The sequence below is a fragment of the Dermatophagoides farinae genome, chromosome 2 (assembly GCF_024713945.1).
Source record: "Dermatophagoides farinae isolate YC_2012a chromosome 2, ASM2471394v1, whole genome shotgun sequence".
Classification (NCBI taxonomy): Eukaryota; Metazoa; Arthropoda; class Arachnida; order Sarcoptiformes; family Pyroglyphidae; genus Dermatophagoides; species Dermatophagoides farinae.
The window spans coordinates 33219-59989 of record NC_134678.1 but is presented as its reverse complement, the minus strand read 5'-3'; the positions used below and the strand labels follow the sequence as shown (position 1 = coordinate 59989).

The 26771-nt window shown below is 34.4% G+C and overlaps 4 protein-coding genes across 10 annotated transcripts; 2 read left to right on the top strand and 2 right to left on the bottom strand.

The window, feature by feature from the left end:
* The first annotated feature begins 9 nt into the window (after window positions 1-9).
* Window positions 10-17493, top strand: tyn (trynity). Of its 3 annotated transcripts, none has more exons than XM_075728577.1 (10): window positions 10-169; window positions 264-744; window positions 14171-14346; window positions 14490-14935; window positions 15005-15152; window positions 15217-15329; window positions 15390-15618; window positions 15679-16420; window positions 16498-16793; window positions 16872-17493. In XM_075728577.1, exons 3-10 carry the CDS (start codon window positions 14208-14210, stop codon window positions 17051-17053), a joined length of 2295 nt encoding a protein of 764 aa, XP_075584692.1. In that variant the 5' UTR covers window positions 10-169; window positions 264-744; window positions 14171-14207; the 3' UTR covers window positions 17054-17493. The 3 variants fall into 3 exon arrangements, with proteins under 3 accessions (XP_075584692.1, XP_046919470.1, XP_075584691.1); XM_075728576.1 differs by lacking the exons at window positions 10-169; window positions 264-744 and adding exons at window positions 11964-12963; window positions 13019-13167; XM_047063514.2 differs by lacking the exons at window positions 10-169; window positions 264-744 and adding an exon at window positions 11961-12235.
* Window positions 17494-17632: 139 nt separating this feature from the next.
* On the top strand, window positions 17633-21004 carry LOC124499584 (uncharacterized). 3 transcript variants are annotated; one of them, XM_047063518.2, is made up of 3 exons: window positions 17633-18084; window positions 18149-19946; window positions 20026-21004. In XM_047063518.2, exons 1-3 carry the CDS (start codon window positions 17726-17728, stop codon window positions 20107-20109), a joined length of 2241 nt encoding a protein of 746 aa, XP_046919474.2. In that variant the 5' UTR covers window positions 17633-17725; the 3' UTR covers window positions 20110-21004. The 3 variants fall into 3 exon arrangements, with proteins under 3 accessions (XP_046919474.2, XP_046919476.2, XP_046919475.2); XM_047063520.2 differs by having other exon boundaries at window positions 20010-20129; XM_047063519.2 differs by having other exon boundaries at window positions 19997-20129.
* On the bottom strand, window positions 19993-23274 carry LOC124499603 (equilibrative nucleoside transporter 3). Of its 2 annotated transcripts, none has more exons than XM_047063543.2 (8): window positions 22761-23274; window positions 22613-22694; window positions 22394-22547; window positions 22278-22332; window positions 21834-22215; window positions 21149-21779; window positions 20601-21089; window positions 19993-20542 (listed from the first exon to the last, which is right to left on the bottom strand). In XM_047063543.2, the coding sequence occupies exons 1-7, from the start codon at window positions 22799-22801 to the stop codon at window positions 21037-21039; spliced, it is 1398 nt and encodes a 465-aa protein (XP_046919499.2). In that variant the 5' UTR covers window positions 22802-23274; the 3' UTR covers window positions 19993-20542; window positions 20601-21036. The 2 variants fall into 2 exon arrangements, with proteins under 2 accessions (XP_046919499.2, XP_075584503.1); XM_075728388.1 differs by having other exon boundaries at window positions 19993-20473.
* Window positions 23275-23392: 118 nt separating this feature from the next.
* Window positions 23393-26758, bottom strand: LOC124499637 (uncharacterized). Of its 2 annotated transcripts, none has more exons than XM_075728386.1 (4): window positions 26227-26758; window positions 25288-26166; window positions 24120-25229; window positions 23393-24061 (listed from the first exon to the last, which is right to left on the bottom strand). In XM_075728386.1, coding segments are annotated over exons 1-4 (2190 nt in total). In that variant the 5' UTR covers window positions 26426-26758; the 3' UTR covers window positions 23393-24059. The 2 variants fall into 2 exon arrangements, with proteins under 2 accessions (XP_075584501.1, XP_075584500.1); XM_075728385.1 differs by having other exon boundaries at window positions 24123-25229.
* Between the last annotated feature and the right edge of the window lie 13 nt (window positions 26759-26771).

The window sequence follows — 26771 nt, the reverse complement described above, 5'->3', positions numbered from 1 at the left end:
TTTGTTTGTCCTTTTTCAAATAAAACATAAAACATCATCATCATCGTCATTATCATTATAATTGTTTGCATTTATCAAGAACGATTAATTGCAATTTAATCATTATGATGATGATCATGATGATTATCCCTGCTCCCCAGAAGAAGAAGAAAAAACGTTTTATTTTATTGTAAGTATTCAGTAAGCAGCAAAGAACATTTTTCGCTGGTCACATATTATCTTATCACATGCTTTCCCCACTGATGTTTTTTTTATTATTCCAGCTATTTTCACAAACAACAAAGATCAGATGATGATGACCAATTAGTGATGGGTCGCGACCAGAAAATAAATTTGCTCATAAACCATTGACATTTTGATATTGAAAGAAGCATTTTTTTTTCTTACCACATCTTCACCATTGTTGACGGTGATTTGCTGTATCGTTCATAATAATAATGGAAAGACGAAAACGAAGAAGGGTAGAATTTTGATGACCAAATTTCATGGTCGCTCAACCGTATACAAAGACAAACACACACGACATGCAAGTGTGGTCGACCACCGGTAGTAAAATGAAATTGAACATTGCCATAATGTATAAACAATCGTTTCTAATAAATGATCTATATGTTTACATTGAGCACAACAACAACCACCACCATAATCATAATCATCATCATCATCATCTATACACAATGTATCATGATCACGATGAAAATGAGCAAATCTAATCAAGCTAGGAAAAGGAATAAATTTATCCAAGTAAGTGTAACCTAAGCCATTCTCGTGTCTCTATGTCTATGTGTGTGTGTGTGTGTGTGTCTGCTTTCTTCTGTGATGCCAAATTCAATTTTCAACGATTTTGTATATTGACAAAAAGCAATGGTTGGCTCATTATGATCAATAATAATTTTGTTTTATCAGACACATTCACACTCAGTCATATTAATGTTGTCGTTGTATTAATTAAATGATGATCATAAACGAATTCTATATGCTTTGGATATTAGGAGAGGATTAAATATCATCTCGAATTCATGAATGTGCTCATACTACTACTGTTGTTGACCAGTAATGAGGTCATTAATCATGAGGCTATCCTTGTTTTAAAACACAGATTAACCCCCTCAACCTCTTTTGAAGATGAATTTCATTTCTTGTTAATGATGATGATTGTGATTGTGATTGTGATGAGATAGAATGAATGGCCAAATAGCATGACCAATGGTGATTCGAAATGGTTGTCACCATTGTCATTCATCCATTTCTTCTTCATTGACCAGATGGGGTCTATGTTTCCTTTGAATTGATGATTATTATAATGATGATGATGATGCGAATAAATCGATATGTTGAACAAGAATGAATCTATGAATTTGACAATTAATAAATTGATCAATTTTCTGTTGTTGTTTTATTCGCTATCGAATTAGCTCTAACCTGTTGGATATACGATTGGCACACATTTGGCACACATGAGATAATTTGCTGTTGATTTTGTTATTTTGTTATTCGATCCTATTGGGTTATTTGATCTCAACTTGCCTATCATCATCTATCTGATCAGTCAGTCAGTCAGTCAGTCAATCCATTGTCTATTGACATGAAGGTAATTGTAATTTTCATTCTGTCATCATCATTGTTGTTGTTGTTGTTGGCCGGTGAAAAAAGAAAATTTAAACTTGCACATTCAACACTCAATGGTGCATAGAATCGAATCAAATTTTTTTTTTGTTTTTGTTTTTTGCACAAAACAAAATTGATCGAAATGAATTGACTGAATCGGAAAAAAGACAAACTAAAACAAGCCACCAGATTGATATTTAAACAGATGATGAAATGTGCAAGGCTATAATCTTGTTCTCATCTCGAGAAATTACCATAAACTGACTGTGCATATTGCATATTTTGTTGTTTTTGTTGTTTTTGTTGATATTTGTGAGCTATTTTTGTTTTTCTTTACCAAACACATTGGTGGACGAAATAATAATGTGGGTAATAACCCTCTTCTTTTGCTTTTCGATCCAAACATAGTTTGCCTGTGAGAATTTTCAAATTCCTTTTTGCTTCAATAAAAGAAATGAGGCAGCACATATCAAAATTTTTTCTCAAAAGAAAATTAGTTGTACCATGCAAAACTTGTGATGTAGTGAGCCAGTACTGGATGGTATCATTTGGAGAATGAATTTGATTGAGCTAAATAATAAATCCACAAAACTTGATTGAACAATCGAAGATTCCGTCAATGCTTCAATTCATTTCTCTAAACTAATTTGGACACAAACTCCACTCGGTCGATGATGATGATGATGAGAGAATTTCGAATGAAAAGTTTGAGAGTAAGGTTCCTGATGTTGATTGAAATTCAATAAGCGAACAATGATTTGTGATTGATTTTGATTTTGAGCCACTTGTGTTTTATGTGAATTTCTCAATGAGAATTATAATAATTTGGTTACATTTGTAAACATTATGAACACTTGAACCAATCAATTTGTTTGCGCAATGGATATATAGTAATGTGAAAAACCAACAATGATTATGGCAAGATTGTTGTGCAAATACAGTCAAATGATTCAAAATTCCATGCCGAACAAGTTGTTGTCGTTGTTGTTTATTATACATTCATTCACTTGAATTACGATTCAAATAGACAAGTTCAGCACATAACAATAAGACAATAAACACACAGGTTAGATTTTCAAATGTAAAAAATTCAAGCAAACAACAACATAATACAATCGTACTATTAGGAGATATGCGTGATGACATTTTCGTGATATGGATAGAAAGATACCGGCTTAATATCCATTTTTGTTGTCGATTATAATACCGGAAATTTTGCTTTACTTTTTTTCATTAAAAACTTTATTCAATTGAATTTAATTTGATTCATCATCAAATGTTAAGTAATTCGGTCATTAGGATGTGTCATCTGTGGTTATAAGGGCGTGTTATTCACCGGCCATCAACATTATTATCATCAAGATGATGATGAACGGTAATTGGTTTGTGGCTGACTTGCTAATTGAGTGTATTAATTATTTTAGCGACAGATCACTTGTAATCTCCATACGATGAACATTGAAAGAATGTAGGATGGTTTCGTTTGAATCCATATTTGCATCCATAACTCATATTGGTGAGTGAACACCACTGACCTTAAATTATGTCCAGCTTTTCATGAATGAATCTGTTTACAAATTAGCCTCATTTTTCCATCTATCTCCAGTTTAGTTTTGTTTCATCAATGAACACAGAGATGTGAATGGATGAGATTGCGTGTGTGTATGGAATAACCATGAACAACAAGTATGAGATGAGAATGTGAAAAACAAAACAAAACAAAACGAAACGAAACGAAATGAAAAAATGCACAGTCCATCACGATGATGATGATGATGATGATCGTTATTTTTTTCTTTGCTCGGTTCTCATTATATAGTTAGGGTTTAGATTCTCTCATTCAATCGAATTGAATAGTCCATGGATAATGATGAGTGATGAACGAAAAAAATTCGTTCAACCAATTTCTGATCGACCATCATCCTCATGATTGTTGAAAATTCACACATTTTTCATCTGCAAAAAATGAAATGAAATGAAATGAACTGCAATTCAATTAGAATTGTTGTTGTTGTTGATGATAAATTTTCTCACCACATATAATTATGATTATAAACCACCATCATCATTTCTTGTTGTAATGAATATCATTATCATAGCATTGAACAAAATGGCAAAAGATTCATCATTGGTCAATCAATTTGTCTATTACCTTGTTATTTATAACCCCATATAGCAAAATGAAAGCATCGTTTTCAAAGTGTTAAATTTTTGTTAAAACCATTTTCTGGTCAGTCAATTTTTGAATTTTTCCCACTAAAAAGTCAATTTTCAGCAGTAGTAGCAGTGTGTGTGTGTCTGTTTGCAACAAGTAGCTAGTGAAAATATTAGCAAATGTGGATTTTTTCAAATTTTTAAATTTTCGTTTCAAAAATTGTTGATCATTGCATTGGCAATATATATCGGATTTGATCCCAAGTCATCACATTTCATACATGATCGTGATGGAATGTAAAAATATGTACATTTTAGCAGATAAATTCAAAGTTACACCCGTGATTTCTTTTCACCTGGTCATATTATTTATGTGCCAGTAATAAGTTTGTGGTCAAATGAACCTCGAAACAATGAGATTAAATGAATGGATGAACAGCACTAAAATTGGCTAAATTTTTGTCCGAAAAAAATGTTGATCTAAGGATCTGAGGTTTTGTTTTATTTTCTGTATTTTCTGATTGGCAAAAAGTGAATCGACGAGCGAAAAAAAGTTTGATACTTTTTTGATGGTTGTAATAATAGTTATGATATGACAAGTTAATACCAATGAATGAATGTTTTTTTTGCCCATTACCCCAACGAATCGATAAGCTCAGAATTCTCATGACATTCGGTTATTCGGTCGGTCGTAGAAGAGTTACGATAATAAAAAACAAAGGAAGGAATGATCTCGAATGGATTTCATTCTCTTTTCATTAGGTGACTGGGTTATAAAATCACACAACAAAGTGTAATCCTTGTGAATGGGGAATAAGTTTGCCTATGGACAGGATTAATTTGATGGTGATATGATGAACATGGACATACGGATGGATAGAAAGACGATAAATTATCGAAATTATAGCCATTGTTTTGCTCTCATTTTTTCTGCTTGTTTGCTGCAACTGAAAGAAATCTGAAGTTTTTTTTATTATTATAATTCGAATGACCAACCGAATGCCCCGCACAATTTTGTTAGATATGCATGAACAGAGTGATGATATTCATATTCATCATTCATTCATATTGGACATTTCACATCGTTAACATGAGTCTCAAGTCATTATCTATGAAAGTAAGGTGTATGACATATGCATGATTTTTTGTCATATTTTGTTTGCTTCTTTTTCTTTGACTTGGTACGAAACAAATCGAAAATGCGATTATCTTGATCGTTAGGTCGGTATTATCCATTTATTCATTTCCCGTTGTGTTGTTGTTGATTTCAGTAATCCATAAGACACGATTTGATTTGATGATGACAATTTTTTAACTGTTTTTTTTTGATGGAAACGAGTTGAATTTATTATTCAACCAACACAGAATATAAACTACCGGTGATGGAAAAGAATATGTCATTAGATACCGGTAACGATAATGATAATGATGGCCAATACTCATGTTATGGAATGATTGACATGAACACTGTTTATGGCGTTGTTTCATCACACACACACTCACGTTTGACATGAAATTTTCGATCAAGTACCGGATATAGTGTTATAGGTAGATAATAGCTGTCATTGGCAGAATAATGATTATTCAACATTCATTCGTTGTTGTGGTGGATGTGACAACCAAATTGATAACACCTTTTCTGTTGTTATATCGTACCAGGAACATTGCTGAATTTGTAGTATAAGAGCTATATTTAAATATTACTGTTGCTCGTCATCCCACACACACACATACACAAACACACACACACACGCAGCTTTGAAGATTGTCTAATTAACCCTCTTTCATTGTCATTCTCGCTGATGATGTTGATGATATTGAGTAACAGAGAGGTACTTTGATGAGAGATGTCAATCCGAATCGAATCTCTTTTCCACCTTATTATTATTATTGTTGATCATCATCAGCGTTCGTGGCTATTGTCTTGCTGCCACACATTCTACTATCATCATTTTGATATTAGCTATTCGAAAATTGTTCGTTCTGTGTTTTGTTTTTTTTTCGCTTCTCGGTAACTATAAACAGAGATTGAGGGAGAGAAAGAAATGCCATGATGATTACAATTGTCACATTTTGTCAGTAGAGTTGTGGTGTGCGCGATCTTCCATCACGATCTTGATTTGTTTTGATCAAAAAATAAAAATCTTTTTTCTCGCATTTCCTTGTGTTGATACAAGAATGAAAGGAAGGAAATGAGATTCCCTTCACACACACACACACCAACAATACATTTTTTTGGATGGCAAACGACGGGCATCTTTGCATCGATTGTTTTGCTCCGAATATTTGGATTTTATTTTTTGTAGATTGCATAATTTGTTAATCATCAGCGAATGATCTTAGATCATTCATTCTAGATTGTATTGTGTATTGTGATATGGCCTCGATTCTGAATTTTGATTCACATTTTTATCATTTGAAAAATGGACATCCATTGTATGTGACCGGCCTATTTACATACATTGTATCGAATGAGCTGACTAAATGATTGAAATTGTACCTGGTCGAAAGATTATTGATTCGATTGATTCGGGTAAAACTATCATTATTTGATATGTCGCAACAGTGGATAATTTAGTTGTCATTAAAAGTTGTTTGCAATTGAATTGATTGAAAAAAGTGATCATAAATCATATCGAAAAATCTTGATTGATTGATGGCTATAATAATCTCATCTAATCGCTTGATTATGTTCTGGTTGATATTTTGGCACCGGCAATTTGTCCGATATCTAAATCCATCGATCGATTGATCGACAATGATAATGTAATGATAATGTAATATAATGTAATATGGTCAGAAAAATGAAAAAATCTTCCATCATCATCATCATCATGATCATCATCATCTAATCTTGGTTATTATTGTCGTTTGCTCGATCGATCGATGGATGATGTATCAATCGAACATGTTAAAGTTAATAGACCGGAATATTATGATGAGCCAGACGGAATGCTCTAGTTCAATCAAAATTTTTTCATCATCTCCCTAAATCTGCCAAAGTGAAAATTTTTTTTTCTTATTTGATGAATATGAGGATGATATTAGGACAAATCATAACGATTTGCACACATGGATCGACCGATGACAAGCATCACTTGGCAGAAGTGTAATGTCTATTTTTTCCAATGACCACCAAAGAAAAGATTTTAAATTGACCGGTTTCTTCTACCATTTGTTGTAATGGCTTGTTCATAATGCTTGATCATAATGATCATTGTCAATTAAAGAACCATTTGATTGTTGTTGGGTTGTTTGAAATATCCTTATTCAGTGTGTGTAGGTCAATGTTGTCAATAATAATAATCAAAATGGAAATGGAATGGTCAATTGCATTGTGCACACGCACACACACACTTTGCTGTAATAGTGACCGCCATTGATCGAGTTCAATCACTATATGACCGGGGTGATGGGGAATCATAATTGGATTCCATCCATTCAATCTATTGTTGAGCCGAACATTACTTATCATTGAATGTTGATGATCAAGTTACCCATTTGTGCTGGGAAAGATTATCGAATCTATTGTGTCATTGATGGAAACTATTCAATTGATTCATTGATTTCATCTTTTTTTGAATGGGCATCACCCAATGCCGCCACATTTGCCTGTTGTCATTTTCTCAACTCAAATGTGTGTGCTTTTGGCAATTCAATTTCAAGCTTCTTAAATTTGGGTACATCTGGTTTTATTTTGTTCCTTGTTGTTGAATTATTTTTTGCAATCATTCATCATAATGAGTGGCATGACATGGAATTTGTTTTGTTTTCGTTGTCGTTGTCGTTGTCGATGCATTTGAGCAAGAAGTAAATCAAACAACAACAACAACAACAACATTTTCCCATAGCACCAGATTACTATTGATCGAAACCGTTACTTTTCATTCATTCATTGTGAAATTGGCGCGCATCAATTGGATTTTTTTCCGTTTCAATCGGGAACAATGATTATAATTTACTTTGATTATCAATGATATTTTCTTGTTGTTGTGGTTGTTGTATATGATGATAATAATGATCCACTCAATACGATTGATATACGTTGTTGTTTTGATTGTTCTTCTGACATTTGATCCTTTTTTTTGAAAGCTATCGAATTCGCTGTCCATATTACCGTATTTATTTATTGGATGAACATTGTTGGCAAATCGACAATAAAATTCATTCGTTTGTTTGTTTAACCAATCAACCGAAATCAATCTGTAATCAAGGAAAAAAATTGTCACCCTTGAACCTTGAATTGTGACCCAATTTTGTTTGTTGGCTAGAATTCAAGTCAAGTCTGTCATTACAATGACGATGATCATTATGAGGTAGACGAGTCAAATCTGTGTTAAATGTTTTCAATAATTTTTTCCAAATTATTGAAACCCATTTTTCGCGAAGAAAATGAAGAATTCAACATGACAATTTCACACAATTACCTAATGAATAGTTTTGCAGTTTTTTTTTGGTTCATTCGATAACTAGTGCCGAAAGTAGAGAACATTGAAATATGTGATTGTCATTCGACCAGAACTGAAAATTTTTTGCCATTCCATATTTGAACAAATTTTTACAATTGAATCGGACATTTTATATTGTGCATGCACTATACAGTCATTCTAGTGGGTTTTGCAAGAAATTGTTGAGATAGGATCAGGCTATTGTTTTGTTATTTGTTTGGTGTGTGGTTGTCGTGGCTGATACCCTTTTCAGCTTGATACCGATATGATGATGAGATCATTTTTTTCAGAATGGATACCATTTGTGTTCATTAAATTGCTTGATTGTCATCATTTTTGTCATCCATATCCATACACGATTTTATTCATCATGATGATGATGCTGAATTAATCTATAATGATGCCATTTCATGATGATAATGATGTTGTTGATGATCATGTGGATGTGAATTTGTGAACAGATCTGTTTTGTGTGCACATGAGGAACATCATTAGGAAGATAAAATGAACGTGATGTATGTGTGTGTGGGTGGGTGTGGGTGTATAGATAAGGAGAGAGAGAGAGATAGAGATATGGTCAATGATAAAATGGGATCATTATCTGCAACACCAGTGTGCTCAACAGTTATGAGAGATTGATCGGAAATGAATGAATGGATGGCAAACAAACAAACAAACGTTATATGATTGGATTGTGATATAATCTTTTGCTCCAATTTGTTTTGACCATTCATTCATTATCATGATAATCATCATGGTTTGACAGCATGAGAAAATTTTTCATTACATTCATTGTCACTTTGACATTGGCCTAGTTGACCAATCGAGAGAGAGAGAGAGAGAGAGAGAGAGAGAGAGAGATATATTGGACTATTATGGTTGTTTTTGTTGGTTGCTATAAATAAATGTTTAGACCATCCATTCATTTAATCCTTGATTGAACTGAATGATGATGAATGTTTGAATAATGAACCAAATTGTGTAAATATTACTCAATTAAGATGATGATGATGAAGAATGAATGAATGCTTATGGATATAGGTGTTAATTGAAAACAAAAACATGCTGATCATAATCAAATTGAATAACGTATAAAATCAACAACATGAGATAAGACAATTTTGTAGCAAAAAAAAAAATGCTCTAATTCGCCAAACAACAACAACATTAAATGGTTGGTTGTTGATTCATTGGCATGTTATTATTATTGGATTTTGAATTTTATTATCATGATTGAATTGAAGACTGATTGCCCGCATACACACACACACACACACACACACATAAATACAAGCATTACATAAGAAAGATTGTGAAAATCGGGCCAGCCAACTCGAAATCATTTGGGCTACATGAATGAAAGGCACTCCTTGTAGATGAATGGATGAGATTTAATAGCACGCAAGTGTACGAAAGAACAAAGGTCAGCAGCGAAAACTGCAAACATCATTCATTATTCAAAAACCCCTTCCCTTGGATTGGATCAACCATTGACCATCAGACAGACAAAACAAATCTTTCTCAATGGATTCGATTAGTCCAGTTTTCTCATTTACAATGTTGGCATTGCTAAACATTATCATTGTTGCTGCTGCTGGGAGAATATGCCAGATTTTCGTTCAATGACAAATCGATTGTTGAAGAATGAAAATTGGATTTAGCCTTTCTGCCTTTCTGCCTACCTTGTTGGTTCACTTGTTAATTAATTATTTTGGTTTCTTTTCTTCTCACCAATCACAATCAAGCAATGAACCATTCATTGAAAAATGAAAAGTAGTTTATCCACTCTTGACTGTATTGGAGTTGACCTAAAAGACGACGATGATTGTCCAAGGAATCAAGAAATGATTATTTACCGTCTTTATGTCTGATTGCCCATTATTTCATGATTATATCTTGAACATGATAAACATACAAAGATTATGAGTTAATGTCAACCCCTTTCATGTGTGTGTGTGTGTGTCATTGTGAAAAAATGGTGCCATCCATTCATCCATCCATCCATCCATTCATTCATTTATTTATTGTTTATGAAACCGACCAACTGACCAACCAAAACAACATAATTATTGTCCAAGTAGTCTCAAGTCAACTTGTTTTATTCAAACAATGGCCATGATTATTATTATGAAATGAAATGTTTAATGATGACATGTCATTCTTATGATGATGATTATAACGGTGGTGGTACATATTGTGTCACCGTCACTGACTTGATAATTTGTCTCTGTGTCTTGTGTTTGTTTTCTGCTTCTCTAAGATTTAGTTGTTTGTTCTTAATGAATGAGCATGTTTTTTGTCTTTCTATTCGCTTACTCATTATAAATCTGGACTTGAATTTTACATCCGGATAACAGAAAAATTCTTGAATCAGAATCTTTTAGCTCTAGAAATTTTCAGGTTGGAAAAGAGAGACATAAATTGGACAACATTAACAGTATCATTATACTGATCTAACCATAGACATTGGCATGGCAATCTCGGTCAGTTCGATCGTTGGTTAGTTCATTAGCTAGATGATTGTTTGTTTGTTTGTTTGAATGAATGAATGAATGAAATAATAATGATCATAGTCAGCCAATCAGGCAAAGCAAAATCACTCTACTTTTGCATTGGACCATCATTTTCATTACCCCCTTCTCGCTGTATTTTATTTATTATGGCCAAAGAATGTTATGTGTGTATTACGCATCAATGTTGCTAGCCCATCAAATCACATTCCGTTGGCTTGTTCAAAGATATCTTGTGTTTAGATTTTTTACTTGTTTTCTGTGCATTCAAATGTGAAGCAAGCAAGAGCAGTATAAAATGAATAGTTGGAATGAATGAATAAGGAAAAGAATGAACACAATATATACACAATATGCACATTGCTCCAGATGAATCGTATCCATCGAATACGATTAATGGTGAAGATGGATGTAAAAAAATTTTAAACAATGAAAAACACACCAAGGTTGTGGCCGCTCGGTATGGATGGATAGATTTGGACAAACACGGATGCATACTACACATGACATTCGATTCGATTCAAGGATGCGATGGATGAAAACCGGTGCCCGAAACAGTGAGGCGAACAAAATTCGTTCATATCATCATCAGTCATTAGATTTTTTATGACACCTAAAAACGAACCGAATCCACGTATTTTGATTCCAAAGCAAGGAAAAAGAGAGACACCATTTTGCTACCCTCTGACTTGAAAGAAACGATAACGGTAACAGACAATGGAATATAACTCGCAGAGAAGACAGATAGAGAGAGAAATACAGTGACTCAGTGACTGACTGACTGACTTGAATCATGGTATATCATCATCATTGTTATATGTCATGATTACCATTTTTATTGTTCACTATCTAGCAGTACTAAGAGAGATAGAATGGCGCCGAATGACCTCCTACTTTTTTTTATTATGATGATGATCGGAATAGGTGAATATCACCCAATATACAGAAAACAATGGACAATTTTGGGCTAGCTACCATCTCTTTTTGATACCTGTTTGCTTTATCTGTTTCTCTCTCTGTCTCTCTGTCTGTCTGAATTGTTTTTCTCTCTTTACCAGTTCCTTAAAGGAATAAGTAACAGGGTAACAGGAACCGTTATTCTGAACACTCGCACAAACTTAATGGTTGACCTTACTTTTAGCGTATCGAGAGAGTATCGAGCACACACACACACACACACACAATCAGTTTTGACCAGAATGTTGGTTCGTATAAAAAGCCAGAGCGAAAGTGTCTGCCTGATATATCAGAATGATTTTTCTTACATTTCCAGATCGTGTTCATGTTCCTGTGTGTTTGCCATGTTTGTTTGAATTTTCTTATTTCCTCTGTGTTTCTGGTTGTTGATGATTGTGATTCTATTTTGTTTTATTCATCTATTTTTTGACCTTGACATTGAAATTTTATGTTTTGCCATCTTGAAATGTTTTAATCTCATGCTCATCATATAATCAATAAAAATCAATAATCGTTTTGTGGTTGAATAATTTGCCATACATACACGTCGTAATTAGGGTAACTATTTTGATTGATTATCATGATATATATAAAACAAGACATCGATAATTTAATTTGATCATCATCATCATCATTCATTCATTCATTCATTCATTCATTCATCATTATCATCCATCAAATCATCATCTAAATCTAATCATCGATTCATACGATGTGTAGAGATGTACAGTAGCATTGGATACAGCAAGCCTTGTCGATTAAATAGTCATTAATCGTTAAAAAAGAGATACAGCCACCAATTTGTGTTGATGTTGATGTTATTTATTCGATTTCGTGATTCGATCATTCGTATTTGAGAGATAATATTCCATAATAGCTGGCAAATGGTCATAAAATCACCATTTTCGATTGTCGATTCCCATCTCTCTTGGATGGAATCGATTAAACAATTTTCTTCTGATCGAGGAAAATGCAATAATCTTTTCCAAAGCGCTGACTTATCCGTCCATCCATGTTGATGGTTGTGAAAATGTTTCGCTTGATTTAAATCGTTTTTTGTGCTTACGAATTTTTATTACCACCAATGTTGTCCACCAAAGCGTAACAAGCAAACTTTTGATGGGTTAAGAGCTGTTTTTATTGTCTCCAAAAGTGAAAAACTAGAACAATCGGAATGGGAGATTTTTATTATTCCAATTTGATATTCAATGTTGATGACAGAACAGAAGCTGACATTTGTGATTTTGAAATTCAATTTATTCACCAAATGACAATCCGATCTGATTGTAAGAAAATCAATTTTGGTTACTTTACTTTGATAATCGATTTTTTTCTCACTAGACTCATCACATTGACATTAGGTCAAGGTTCCAATCTCTCACGATTTTTATGTGTTGAAAATCGAGTGCTCTTGCAGAATGATATAAAGAATGATGTGCATATCAATTCCCAATTCTAAAAGAACCATCTTGTTTGATCAATGAACGAAAGTATTAATTTTAGAATCCATCACTCTTTTTCATGGGTGATCTGGCTGCTGTTTGCTTTTTTCACTGTCAAACATTGATCAGTTTTTATTGGTGTTTCCAGTGTGTAGGATGCGCGATATCTATCAATCCATCGTTGTTTATTATTTGATACACCAACCGACAAACAACAATTGATTGTTGATGATAATTATGGGGTAGAGCCGAGCCAAAGCACCACCACCATATAACCGCCAACACGATTGATCGGATAACAAATTAGTCGCTATCAAAACAAAACAAAACAAAACAAAAAGATTGATTGGCAGCAGCATCGGACATTGAATGATTATCGTGATTGAATGATGATGCTGATACAATGATAATGACACCGATATAGATGGATGGATGGATGGAAATGAATCCGATATAAATTACAATTCACAATTGATATAGAATGCACAACAACTTTGTCTATTGTTCTATTGATTGAGGATGTGTAGCATAAATGAATGAATGAATGAATGTTTGATTTATAAATGTTGTTGTTGTGAATGATTATCGTCTGATCATCTGATCTAACTTGACAATGAACAAAACAAGACAACTTTTGATTAATAAGCTGTCTGTTTGCTAGGTGGTCTATAGTTAATCCAACTGTTTATCTATGTGTGTGTCATTAACATGCATTTATTCGATCGAGCAAACCAATTCAGAACATGACATTTTTTTCCATCTCGTTTTGTCTGTTGTCAAGTCATGCGTGTCGATAAAGATTTTTTTTTTTTTTTTTTTTTTTGATAAAATTTTGTTCGATAGTGGACATTCAGACTATAAGAATGTGATTGACAAATTGACAAATGTGAATTATGCGATGATCATAAATCATTTTTCATCATTAGATTTATAACAATGCTCTAGTTTCATTTAAGAGAGAGAGAGAGACCATTGTCTTTTTTCTTCATTCTTAATTGATTATTGATGATCTCTATACTTGATTCATTTTTCTTTTTACCGTTTTGTTTAGATATAATTGATTCATTGCTGCATCTCTCATCTCTCACATGACAATGAATGGGATATTAATGAAATTATTGAGCCTGTCCATACGAAGGAGGACATGGAATGATGATAAAAGAAGCAATTATTATTATTCACTGTCAATCATGATCATTTTGGCCAATTTATTCGTCTTCACTTACGGTTAGTATTGATTATTGATTATTGATTTTCGATTTTCGATTACTTATTCATCATGTTGAGGATGATCATTGATATATACAGTGAGAGAATGATAACACAACCAGAACAGTGAATGGATGATAATTCTGTTTTGTTCTTTATAGGTCGAATCACGTTTGACAAGATGACTAACCGTGACTATCCGGGAACAATCTACTACACAATACGCAATGTCTCCCTTTACGAATGTCTTGGATGGTGTCGTGATGAAGATGATTGTACGGCAGCTGCATTCAGTTTTGTTGTGAATCCATTGACGCCAATACAGGAGACAACGTGTCTTTTACAGAACGAAACATTAGCCAAGAAACCGGTATCCGTATCCGGTAATAATAATCTTCAACAGCAACCAAGTGGTTCATATTCAAGTACATCACTGCAGAAAGCTGTCAACATGTATTTCTTTACCAAAATGCAATTACGTTCCGACAATCTTTGTAATCGTCTGTGGTCATTTGAAAGATTTCCCAATAAAATGATGCGTGGCCTAGACAATGCAATCATCTATACATCGAATCGTGAAGCCTGTCTTTCTGCTTGTCTTAGTGAGGTACTGATTGACTTACTGATTGACTGACTGACTGACTGACTGATGAATTTTGTTTTGTTCAATAATTAGGGTCGTTTTGTTTGCCGTTCGGTAGAATTCAATTATCTGACATTACAATGTCATCTAAGTGAATATGATCGTCGTAGTCCGATTGGATTCCCACAAGATCTGGTCGATGTGCAAGGAATCGATTATTTTGAAAACTCTTGTCTACGATGTAAGTGTTTGTTGATGATAATAAGTAGATATAGAGCGAATAAAGGATTGTTTTTTTTGGATAGCCGAACAAGTATGTCCAGATCAACGTATCTATGATTACGCCAAAGTTGGAATGGCATTCAATAAGGTTGCTCATTATGTTGAATTAAATTATTATCCAGATAAAGAACTACTGGTATGTATAGCACAATGTTGAACCATATATGTGAATAGGAATGTTATTCATGTTGAATAGGTTAAATCACAAGGAGGATGTCTTCGAGCCTGTACAATTGAAAACGAATTTATATGTCGTTCTGTGCTTTATCGGCCAAGTTTCAAACCTGGCCAACCGAATTGTGCCCTTTATCATCTTGATCATAAAACATTTCCCGATGGTTTAGATACGTTCGCCACTCCTAGTCCGATACCATTGTTGGATAGTGGTGATTCTAGTGCCACTTATTTCGAAGCTGGATGTGCAAGTATGATTGTCTATTGAATGACTGAATGAATGAATGAATGATTTTCTGTTTTTCATGTAGATGATACAAATAATAAAAATGTACAACAACAGCAATCATCTATGACGACCACATCGATGGCATCATCTTCAATGAGCAGTACGAATGGCAAACCATCTGTCATATCGACGATAGCAACATTACCGCCCACCATATCAACAATTTCAAATGTTCCCATCGTACAGGAAGGATCTGAACCATCCTGTGATTCGTATGGTGTTTGCTATGATGTGGCATTGAAATGTACGGACACGAAAATCGTTGTGAACGTACAGACAAGTCGACCATTTCATGGCCGTATCTATGCATTAGGTCGCAGTGAAACTTGTAATCTAAATGTTCGTAATAGTCAGCAATTCACACTGGACATTTCATTGGGTGGCCAAGATTGTAATACACAATCGTTGGGTGGAATGTACACGAACACTGTGGTACTACAACACCATAATGTTGTTCTCACCAAAGCGGATAAAGTCTATCATGTACGATGTACATATGAAACGACATCCAGAAATGTTACATTCGGAATGATGCCAGTCAGAGATCCTGATACATTGCAAATCACTTCGGCACCAGAAGCTCCATTGCCAAAGATTACCATTTTCGGCAGTGATGGTCGTGAAGCATCGACCGTTCGCATTGGTGATCGACTTTCGTTCCGTATCGAAATACCGGAAAGCACACCCTATGGAATATTTGCTCGAAGTTGTGTGGCAATGGCTAAAGATTCACGAAGTACATTCGAAATCATCGATGAGCATGGGTAAGAGTGTGTTTGACCATTGATTGATTGATTGATTGATTGACTTTGTTTTGCTCACCGTCAATGTGTTTGTTTAGTTGTCCTGTGGATAACTCGATTTTCCCAAGTTTTTATCAAATTGGTAATGCATTGGAAAGCACCTATGAAGCGTTCAGATTCACTGAATCGTATGGCGTCATATTCCAATGCAATGTCAAATATTGTATTGGAAAATGTGAACCAGTCATCTGTGGTGTGGGCCGAGATAATGTTGAATCATGGGGAAGAAGACGCCGTTCAGTTTCCTTATCCAATCAGGACACCGATGATGAAATGACTCTAAGTAAAGAAATTCTTGTTCTCGATGTCAACGAAAATCTCAATCCAATGAACAGTAAGTGTTGTTGTTGTTGTTGTTTGCTATCGATTATCGATATTTGATTGTAATAATGAATTTATTTATTAAAATTAGACACGACCGTATACAAAACCGATTCTGTCATGTTGAATCTACAACAGCAATGTGCATCAAGAACATCAATCTATGCAATGGCAATATTGTTTGCCTTTTTGATTGTCATGTACATATTTACAATCATCTATTTCACACGAAAACGATGGCATACACCAGCCCATCTCAAATACATTCGATAAATTACTCAAATCATTACTTTGATCATTTACGTTCGACTCATTTAGCTCATTTTCATCATCTACATTTTAACGAGAGAACAACACCAACAAACTCTTAACTTTTTCGTGATACGAACAATTTTTTGTCACTTTTTCTCTCCACACACTCAATGAACAAACAATCATGATTATTTATTCATTCATTATTTATTTATTATTGATTTATTGATTTATTGATAACCAATCAATTATTTTTTTCATACAATTATTGAATCGTGGATTTAATAATTTTTTTTTATTGTATAAACTTGATTTGATCCAATGGCCGATTTTTCGTCGTCGGTCACAGACTTTTTCCCATCTACTGAAATGGAAACACTGATTCACTGAATAATTCTTTTGTCATTCATATCATCAGCCATAATTAATTAATAAAAATATATATTGGTTTGGAATTATTTAATTGGAAATTTGAATATTTTTTCCCACTGTCCAGAGTATAGATGGCTGGATAGTCGAGTTTTCATGTATCGATTGTATCATTTTTTCCAATTTCGATTGTATCATTTGCTACTGCTTTGTTTGTCTACAATTTTGTTTGTTTGTTTGTTTGAGTGTGGATTTCACATTTCAAAAATCATTTTGTATCCATCACATCACACACGCATATGATGTGGATCATTGTGAAACAAAATGTCTAATGAATGTCTTATGCCATCGGATATAGCCCGATTAACATATGGCTATCTACTCGAAACGAATTGTGTGCGAACAGCTCAACTTTTTCTTGATGAATCACCTTATCTACGTGAATTTGCTCAAGGTATCAAAAGTGGCTATCAGTATTCAACGAAACCATATAATATGTCATTGGTCGAAACGCTTAATGGAAAATTCTCACGACTTGGCACCATTCAGCCTGTACAAACAATGATGGATTTTCCAAATATTACCACTTATTCGTATGATGGTTTGTATCATCAAACGAATGTCAAAGATGGTATTACCATGGAATCACAACCTCGAAACGTTAACCATTTATCCACACCAAAGTAAGTGTCGTTTATATTCACTTCAATGCATTTAAGTTGGTTTTTCCACACACTCAAACTCTAGGCACAAAATTCTCCAATCAAGAAATTTGAATGCCTATTCTCCTCGACGAAAAAGTGCAACACCCAAACGATTGTTGAATCAACATCCATATCAAAGGCAACAGCAACAATTTCATTCGGATTTATCGGTTCATTGCCGGTCATCTGATCCGATTCAACAGGTGGCCAGTTCATCGCCAATCTCCTCGATGGCTTGTGAATCGTCTGAAATCGATATCGAAGTCCAACCACAAATTATCTTTGATGAACTACTGAAATATCGTCCATTGCAAGATAAAGTTGCCAATACCATTCAGAAAATTATCGATGTCAAAGATAATCCGAATGATGTTCAGAATGTGAATCAACAACAAGAGAACGATGAAAGCATTAAAAGATCTGAAGAGCTCAAAAGTTCAGCCGATTCAGAGAATAAGATTGGTGATATTGAAAATGATCTGCTTCCAATCGAAACGATGGACGAATTATTGAGTTCACTGGCCGACGAGCCTGAATTTCAGGATTTCGTGCACATAGTGGTGGAAAAGGAAATTGCCAATACGCCCTTTAAATCAATTCACTTGAACACGCCAAGTTGTACTTCGAACTCATCGTTGAATACGCCCAATATGTTTATGACGCCGACAAGTAGTGAGCAAAATTCAAAGGTGAAAAATCAAAGCCAAGTGATGCCTGTGAAAAATTTGATAAACGAGCTAAAGACACCGGATAGAGGGTCGGTTATCGCTAATAGATCTAACAATACATCATCTGCTAATGAGTGCATCACTACTAATACTACTACTATTACTAATAATAATAATCCAGCAGCTAGTTCTTGCACGAAAATCAAGCCAATCTTTCAGAATCATAATTTTGTGTCAAAATTCAGTCGAATCAATAATAAACAAAAAGAGGTTCAAGAAGCATTGAAAAATTGTTCAGCCACAATGAACAACAACAACAACACTTTCAATAAGAATAATGACGATAAAAAAGCATTGACAACAACCATTGAATTGGTTAATGGTGGTGGTGATGATGATGATAATGATGATGATAATAATAAACCAAAGCCAGCAGCAACAATGACTACTCAAGCTACAGCTCAAACTTGTCCACCACAATCGGATTCGAATGTGGAAGTTTTGTCCATACAGAATTGGTCAGCACCCAATACGAATCTCACGCAACCAGTCATAATTCCGAATAATCAGACGATAGCATGGAGTGATCAACAAGGTGTAGTCTATCTATCCTATCCCACTACTACTGCTACTACTACGCAGGAAACAATCTATTACATCGATTCATCCAACATAAATCATCTATCTTCGGCGCTGACCACAAATGCAATAACAACTTGTAGCACCGATACAGTCATTACTGATACAAAACCGACGATCAATTTGCCGACGGCCGTTGTTGTTGACAATCATCAATCAATGATGAATCCAAGTATTGTCCAAGAAGAATCAACACAGCAGTCAAAACAAAACAGTCGTATCGAGTCACTTCGAGCCGTTCCTAGTATTCTGAGCAAAGGAAAAAGACATCAACGGATTAGTGATTCACAAAACAGGCAGATACAGACTAATAGCTCAACGATCCATCCTCCATCCAATCAACAAGTATTGACTGGTAATCATCAATCACAATCTACGAATAGACGCAAATCCGATATGCAATTGCAAAAAATTTCCTCTCATAATCATCAACAACAAAATAATGTTAATCAACAAAAAAGAAGAATATCCGCAAGTTCTGACGATTCTCTCCGCAATTCCAAACGTGCATCAATGGTGGATAAAAAAGTTGAGGTAAATATATTAATAATTAATACTAGATAATGATATAATAAGATGATTAGATGGATAATTTAGAATTTATTTCATTCAGAAAATTTTAGGCTCAAATATTGAAGAATTTTTGGTAAATTATCACAACAAAAAAGATAGACAAGGAGGCAATTTGTCAAAATAAACGTATAGATTTTACATTTACTAGTCACACAATTGATGATGATTGATAATTGCCTCAACGATCGTATCAATTGATTGTTCTATATCGACTTGGATGACATCGTTTTCGTTGGATTCGACAGGTGATTCTAAACACGCGTATTGCGATGCTAGCATGTTGCATTTCATATAATGATTCTTTCGTTGGCTGATTCTTTCTCTAACCAAGTGCTGTGATCCATTTGGAAAGATGAATTTGATCCACTCTACATGTTGAATTTGTCGTAATCGATCCCGATAGATTTTTTTCAACGCCGAACATGTTACAATTATAAAGTGTTCTCGATCTCGATCATCATTATCCAATTCATCGTTGATTTCAATGGCTTTGTTTTCACAATGTTCACGAATCAATTGTAACCATGGCCAACGATCATCATCATCAAGAGGAATTGCTATGCAATAATTGGGTTATGTTGGATTGAAATGAATTGAATGAACTACATACAGTACCATTAGACATTTTGTCCACATTACATTTTGGATGTAATTGATCACCTTCCACATAACTACCATTGCTAAGACGATTGGCCAACTCTTTGGCAATGGTACTCTTGCCACAGCCGCTCGGTCCCATTACAATTAACAATTTTATTTTGGCCATTTACTCACGTGTTTTCAATCATCAATCAATATAGATATAGATGATAAAAATAAAAATAGCCGAAGCCAAACAAAATAACCGTATGGATGGATGGATGGATGGATGGATGGGAGCATGCTCATGTATTGTAATCATCCAATAGTATTATATCGAATCTCTCACTTATCGATGATATCTATCAAATCAAATCAAATCAAATCAAATTTCTTTTTTATTATCGAAAATTGCAAAATTAAATATCATTGAATATGTCTATGTCCAAGTTTATTATTGAAAAATAGTTGTTCATGTTATTAATGCTTGAAACAGCATGGAACATTGAACTCCAATTATGATGCCTGTTGAAAATCAATGATGAATGATGAGAGAGTGATGATTGTGAATATGTAATGCTTACCGATGATGACGGCTGCTGAAGCCATCATTCCACTGATGGGAGCATATTGTTGCGGCACACATTTCGGTGCATACATCATTGCTAGACTAGATGCATAACCATTGGAGAATGCTAGTGATGCCGAGCCAAGAATGTAAACATAATCACTTTGGATCAATACTGGCCATGTTCGTCGATCAGGAATATAGTTGCAGAACAGAAAGAATGGTATGAACAGAAATCGAATGGCAACCAGATATATAAGACCAGCTGGTTCTGGTCTACGTATCCTTTCGGCCACATAGTTACCGATGGAAGCGAACGTATTGAAAAATAGAAAACAAAACACAGGTGCAAAGAATTTTTGTTCGACGATCGAATCAAGTGGTTTGATTGCCGCTTGGATGGCCGGAAATATGACAAACGTTGAAAAGTAGATGAGAACCGAGTTCATCAGCTGAATCCAGCATTTGTTCCACACCAATTTGAATGTTTTGATTGTCATTTTCTCATTTTTCTCATTTTCATGTTGAATAATGTTGTTGACATTGTCCATTTGCAAATCTCCGTTCTTGGCCTGTACTTGTAATGGATTATCGTGGGCTGCTAATTTTTGATTTGCGTGTCCATAGAAATAATACCTAAAGAAACGCTATAATTGGTTGTCATTGTTAATTAGGAATCGATCATCACTGGTTTCACATACGTTTTTGGTGAGAAATATTTCATTGACATAGCAGAGAATCATGAATGCGGTTGCAAAAGAAAAATAGTACAATGCAACCGTTCTTGGATGAGGTGATAACATTAACGAGACAATCAGGAAGATGGATGCAATGGTGCCGCTAAAGCTGAATCCAAAAGTGACAAAGTTGATATATTTCATTGGAAATTTGGCCACAAACCCATATATACAACTTTGAAAGATTCCATTGACCGTATTGAATAGAACGGCAATGATCATTGTGATCCAGAAAAACACTACCGGCCATTCACTTGTATCGATGAAAGCCAATCCAATCATTATGATGAACAAAGCAATCTGCACCAAGAATGACACATTCATTCGAATTCGATACGATCGCGGACTAGAATTCAATGATGATGCTATGAAACTATGTGTTATGTCTATGACAAGTGGGTCTATTACCTTGAACTAAACAATAGATTGACCAATTGAAAGATAATGTTTGGCACTTTTGATGCTTGATTGTCAAGTGATTATTTAACTGCTAGCAGAAAATTGCAATGTCATTCAAATCTTACCTGTACTTAGATATGGTAGAAAATTTTGTCGATAATTTTCCAATAAATCCGAATGAATAATTTCCGTTATATTCAATCCAGCATCAACATTGTCCAACGAAAACGGCGCTGTTGTCGTTTGATTTGGCCGAACTAATTTGTAATCGACAAAATACTATTGCACATTGCCTTTGAATTAATGAATGTGTTCAAATGAAGTTTTAGAGCAAAATGTCTTACACTGTCTGCGTTGATGAGCATATTCCATGGTAATAGAGCTGATATTCCGTGCAGTATGAATACAATTTTGATTAGATGCCATCTAATAATGATTGATTAGCAAATTAGCCTGATCAGATAATCTCCAATCAATCGATAATTGACTTACTTATCCAATGGATAATAATGTCGATTATTGTTGTCATTCATTTTGTACGATTCTCTGATGACGATGATGAATGAATGAAGAAAGAGGCAATTCTGATTTGTTGATTTTATGGTTATGATGATGATGATGATGATTTGCAACAGGAAAAAAATGAAACTTTATCCCTACACTCTACCAATCAATGTGTGAGTGTGGCAACGAAATTCACTTATTGCGACCACAAAATTATTTATCAAAATTTATGATTTTCATTTTATGGCAATAGCAAAAAAGTTTATCGCTTATGGTTAACATTTTTTTTGTCAGCTTTCATAGACACTTGAAATTGTAAAATTGTAAAAACGAAAAGATAACGTGTTTGCATATGGAAACCTGAAACCGTAGTGTAACAAGTGCTTCGAAAGAAAAAAATCAACAAAATCATTCAATTCAATTCAATTCAATTGTGTTGATGTTGACATTGATTTGTTGAGTTTTGTCCAGTTGAATGCAGCATCTGTTGCATAAATCAACAAGGATTCCAGTTCATTCTTAATAAAATGCATAGGAAATGTAATCAATCGATTCGTGCCTATTCATCCGTTACGACACTCAAACTGTAGGATTTCCCTAAATAATGATTGATTGTATAGTGTCATGTATAATAACTTATTTTATTATTAAAAAACGTGCATGTAATCATCAATAAATGTTTAACAATGATGTATTGGCAGAGAATAATGAAATTTGTTTCAAATTAACTTATGTTCTATGGAATATGGTGGTCGATGATTTGTTTCGTCTTCATTCGATATGTTTGGCACGCGACCGTGTTACAACTCCTTTGGCTCCATTCGGTTCTTTCTGTTCCAATCGCATGGAAAAATCCACTTCCGGCAATATGTACCGATATTTTCTAGGTTCATTCGGTTTTGGCTCACAATTGACGACATTTTTAAGATTTTCCTTGGCTTCGTTGTTAGAATCTTCATCATGGTCATGATCATCATTGGTTTTGGCTTTAGTTTTGCGCTTGCTTTTGATGGTTTTGTTTTTGGACGTCGATTCATCCATTGTCGTTGCTGTTTTTCTCTTGCGAGTTGCATTTTTCACTTTAGTCTTTTTACTAGTTATCGGCGTTTTAGTCATTGCATCCATTAACTGATAGTCATCCAGTTCGATGTCGATTGTTTGCAATCTATCATTATTTGCTGATTGTTTTCTGGAGCCACGAGAACGTTTTCGAAAATGATCCACATGTGGTTTTTTAGAATTGATTGCGGCCAATTCTCGAATCTTTTCTATATCAACTTCATCAGATTCTGAAACAAAAGAAAAAACGATAAATTGGGTTTGATAAAATAAGGAGAATATTAATACAACCAATTCCATTATCGCTATCAATGAGAAGACCAATCTCATCTTTGTCAATTTTACGACGTCGTTTGTTGCCGGTTGATTGTTTTTTACATTTTGCCGATTTTTCCGTTGATGGTTCTTTTTCTTCATTCTTGTTTTTATTCTTTGCTGCACTACGTGTTAGAATTCGATTTTCACTATCTTCAATTCTTTGTACCTGTCTAGGTCGACGTCCTCTACCTCTTGGCTTGATTGGCGTAATCATATTAGAGTCGTCGACTGAGAAAAGATTCTCGAATCCGGATAGATTGCCATCATATTCAGGTAAGGGTGTAATGCTTTTTTGAAGTTTTTTGATACCAAAATCAATGTATGTTACATAGTCAGCCATCGGTGTTGTCGGTTGCTGTAATTTCTTGATGGCATAGTCAACATTTGATTCGTAATTAGCCATCGGTGTTGTCGGTTGCTGTAATTTCTTGATGGCATAGTCAACATTTGATTCGTAATTAGCCAACGGTGTTGTCGGTTGTTGAAGTTTTTTTACACCATAATCGACATTTGATTCATAATCAGCCAACGGTGTTGTTGGTTGCTGTAATTTCTTGATGGCATAGTCAACATTTGATTCATAATCAGCCATCGGTGTTGTCGGTTGCTGTAGTTTTTTCACACCATAATCGACATTCGAATCATAGTCAGCCATTGGTGTTGTCGGTTGTTGAAGTTTTTTCACACCATAATCGACATTCGAATCATAGTCAGCCATTGGTGTTGTCGGTTGTTGAAGTTTTTTCACACCATAATCGACATTCGAATCATAGTCAGCCATTGGTGTTGTCGGTTGTTGAAGTTTTTTCACACCATAATCGACATTCGAATCATAGTCAGCCATTGGTGTTGTCGGTTGTTGTAGTTTTTTTACACCATAATCGACATTTGATTCGTAATCAGCCATCGGTGTTGTCGGTTGCTGTAGTTTTTTTACACCATAATCGACATTCGAATCATAATCAGCTACTGGGGTGCCAAGTTGTTTTTCGACAAGTATGTCAGGTTTACCATCAACTTTGCATTCATCATGATTGCTTATCGTTAGTGAAAGTTGACCAAGTTCATCTGATTCGGAATCTAGATGTTTAAATTGAAACGATTGTTGTTATTAGAGATTAAAAGATTAACCAATTACCTGATTGCTCTTTAGTCATAGTGCTGTCAATGAATGAGACAAAGTCCTGACTTGTAATCGACACTTCGGTGACGGCATCCTGATAGAGTGTTGATTGTTCTTTGAACGAGTCAATTTCCGCATGTTGTAGAAAAACACTCAGTTCATCTTGTTCATCATTCGATGTTTGTTGATCAGGTGAAATGGGGAATAGTTTTCTGGACATTTTTGTTGAAGAAAATAATTGTCCAGTACGACTATCATATTCACTGTGATTTTCTTCCACAAGCTCATTGAAAACAACCGATTTCCGATTTGTTGTTTCCATATTTATTGGTGTTGCCGTTTTCAATAAGGATTTCAAGGATTTGGAGCCAATTTTCGAAGAAGATGGTGTATTAAACTTTAGCAGCATTGATTCGTCCCGATCTATTTCGAAAGTTCTTTCATTATTATCTGAGTCGTTATCATCATTATCATCCATATGTGCAACGCAAGATTGTTGATCATTTTGCAATGTTGAATCATTATTTTCGTGACTGGATATGGCCAGTGAAGGTGTACACGTATCATCATTCAAATTAATCAATTTGGGTGTATGAACGGACACTGGAATCTTTGAATTTTGTGCCAATGTCGAACAAACCAATGGAAAACTTGTAGCCAGATTTTTGTTTGGTGAACCACATGATTTATCGGAATAAAGATTCAACTTGTTCAAGACAGGAATTTTCGATGCTGATTTAGTAATGTTTGATTTATTATCAGCTTTATTGGCGACGAATGTAAAATTTAGTCCAAAAATTGATAGAACATTGCCATCTTTTAATTGAATGGATTCGTGCTCAAGAAAAACTTTTGCATCATCGATTGCGATGTTCTCTCGAACAGTTGGAACAGCTATGTTGGGAAAAATTTCAGATTACAACAATCATCATATAATGACAACAACATGCTTACATGTACAAATGTCCAGTTTATAATTGCATTCATTCACGATCGATAGTTGAAGATATTTCCGATCAGATATACCTTTTTTTAACCGTATGTCATTTGTTTTTTGGCTACCGATTGTAATGTTTCGTTTGCGTATCGAATAATTCTTTTTGGAATCTTTGCGATGATAACTAAGATAACCGTAAAATAAATTATCTTCCATAATGAAAATTGATTGATTGATAATGTCTGGTGATAGACGCAATGACAAATTCAAACAAAATCTAGTGATCTAGTTACTATTTTCGCACACAGTGTTTATACAATTCAACGGTCAAAATGAGCGCGCCAAATGATGAATTTTATATTACAGTGAATTTATCCTACCCATTCAAACATAGTGGCATCATGGTTTGTTGCTTAGTAATGTTGTTGCTGACTTGTGAGAGATTATCATAGTTCACTGGTAAATTTGAATATGACGATTTTTCAATTTTTTTTTTCATTGTTGAATGTCAACACAATTTCCTGTTGAGATATCCAAAGTATGGCAATGTTTAGGTTTTCGG

Excerpts from the sequence above, each read along its gene's own strand:
- tyn (XM_075728577.1), top strand. The coding sequence starts at position 14,208 with ATGACAATGAATGGGATATTAATGAAATTATTGAGCCTGTCCATACGA. Across the intron at positions 15,153-15,216 it reads TGAAAACTCTTGTCTACGAT|CCGAACAAGTATGTCCAGAT; the intron begins GTAAGTGTTTGT and ends TTTTTTGGATAG. Across the intron at positions 15,619-15,678 it reads TTTCGAAGCTGGATGTGCAA|ATGATACAAATAATAAAAAT; the intron begins GTATGATTGTCT and ends TTTTTCATGTAG.
- LOC124499584 (XM_047063518.2), top strand. The coding sequence starts at position 17,726 with ATGTCTAATGAATGTCTTATGCCATCGGATATAGCCCGATTAACATAT. Across the intron at positions 18,085-18,148 it reads AACCATTTATCCACACCAAA|GCACAAAATTCTCCAATCAA; the intron begins GTAAGTGTCGTT and ends CTCAAACTCTAG. Across the intron at positions 19,947-20,025 it reads TGGTGGATAAAAAAGTTGAG|AAAATTTTAGGCTCAAATAT; the intron begins GTAAATATATTA and ends TATTTCATTCAG.
- LOC124499603 (XM_047063543.2), bottom strand. The coding sequence starts at position 22,801 with ATGAATGACAACAATAATCGACATTATTATCCATTGGATAA. Across the intron at positions 22,333-22,393 it reads TCTACCATATCTAAGTACAG|CATCAAAAGTGCCAAACATT; the intron begins GTAAGATTTGAA and ends TTGACAATCAAG. Across the intron at positions 21,780-21,833 it reads AAATATTTCTCACCAAAAAC|CGTTTCTTTAGGTATTATTT; the intron begins GTATGTGAAACC and ends AACCAATTATAG.
- LOC124499637 (XM_075728385.1), bottom strand. The coding sequence starts at position 26,425 with ATGGAAGATAATTTATTTTACGGTTATCTTAGTTATCATCGCAAAGAT. Across the intron at positions 26,167-26,226 it reads TAAACTGGACATTTGTACAT|CTGTTCCAACTGTTCGAGAG; the intron begins GTAAGCATGTTG and ends TTCCCAACATAG. Across the intron at positions 24,062-24,122 it reads TGATAGCGATAATGGAATTG|AATCTGATGAAGTTGATATA; the intron begins GTTGTATTAATA and ends CTTTTGTTTCAG.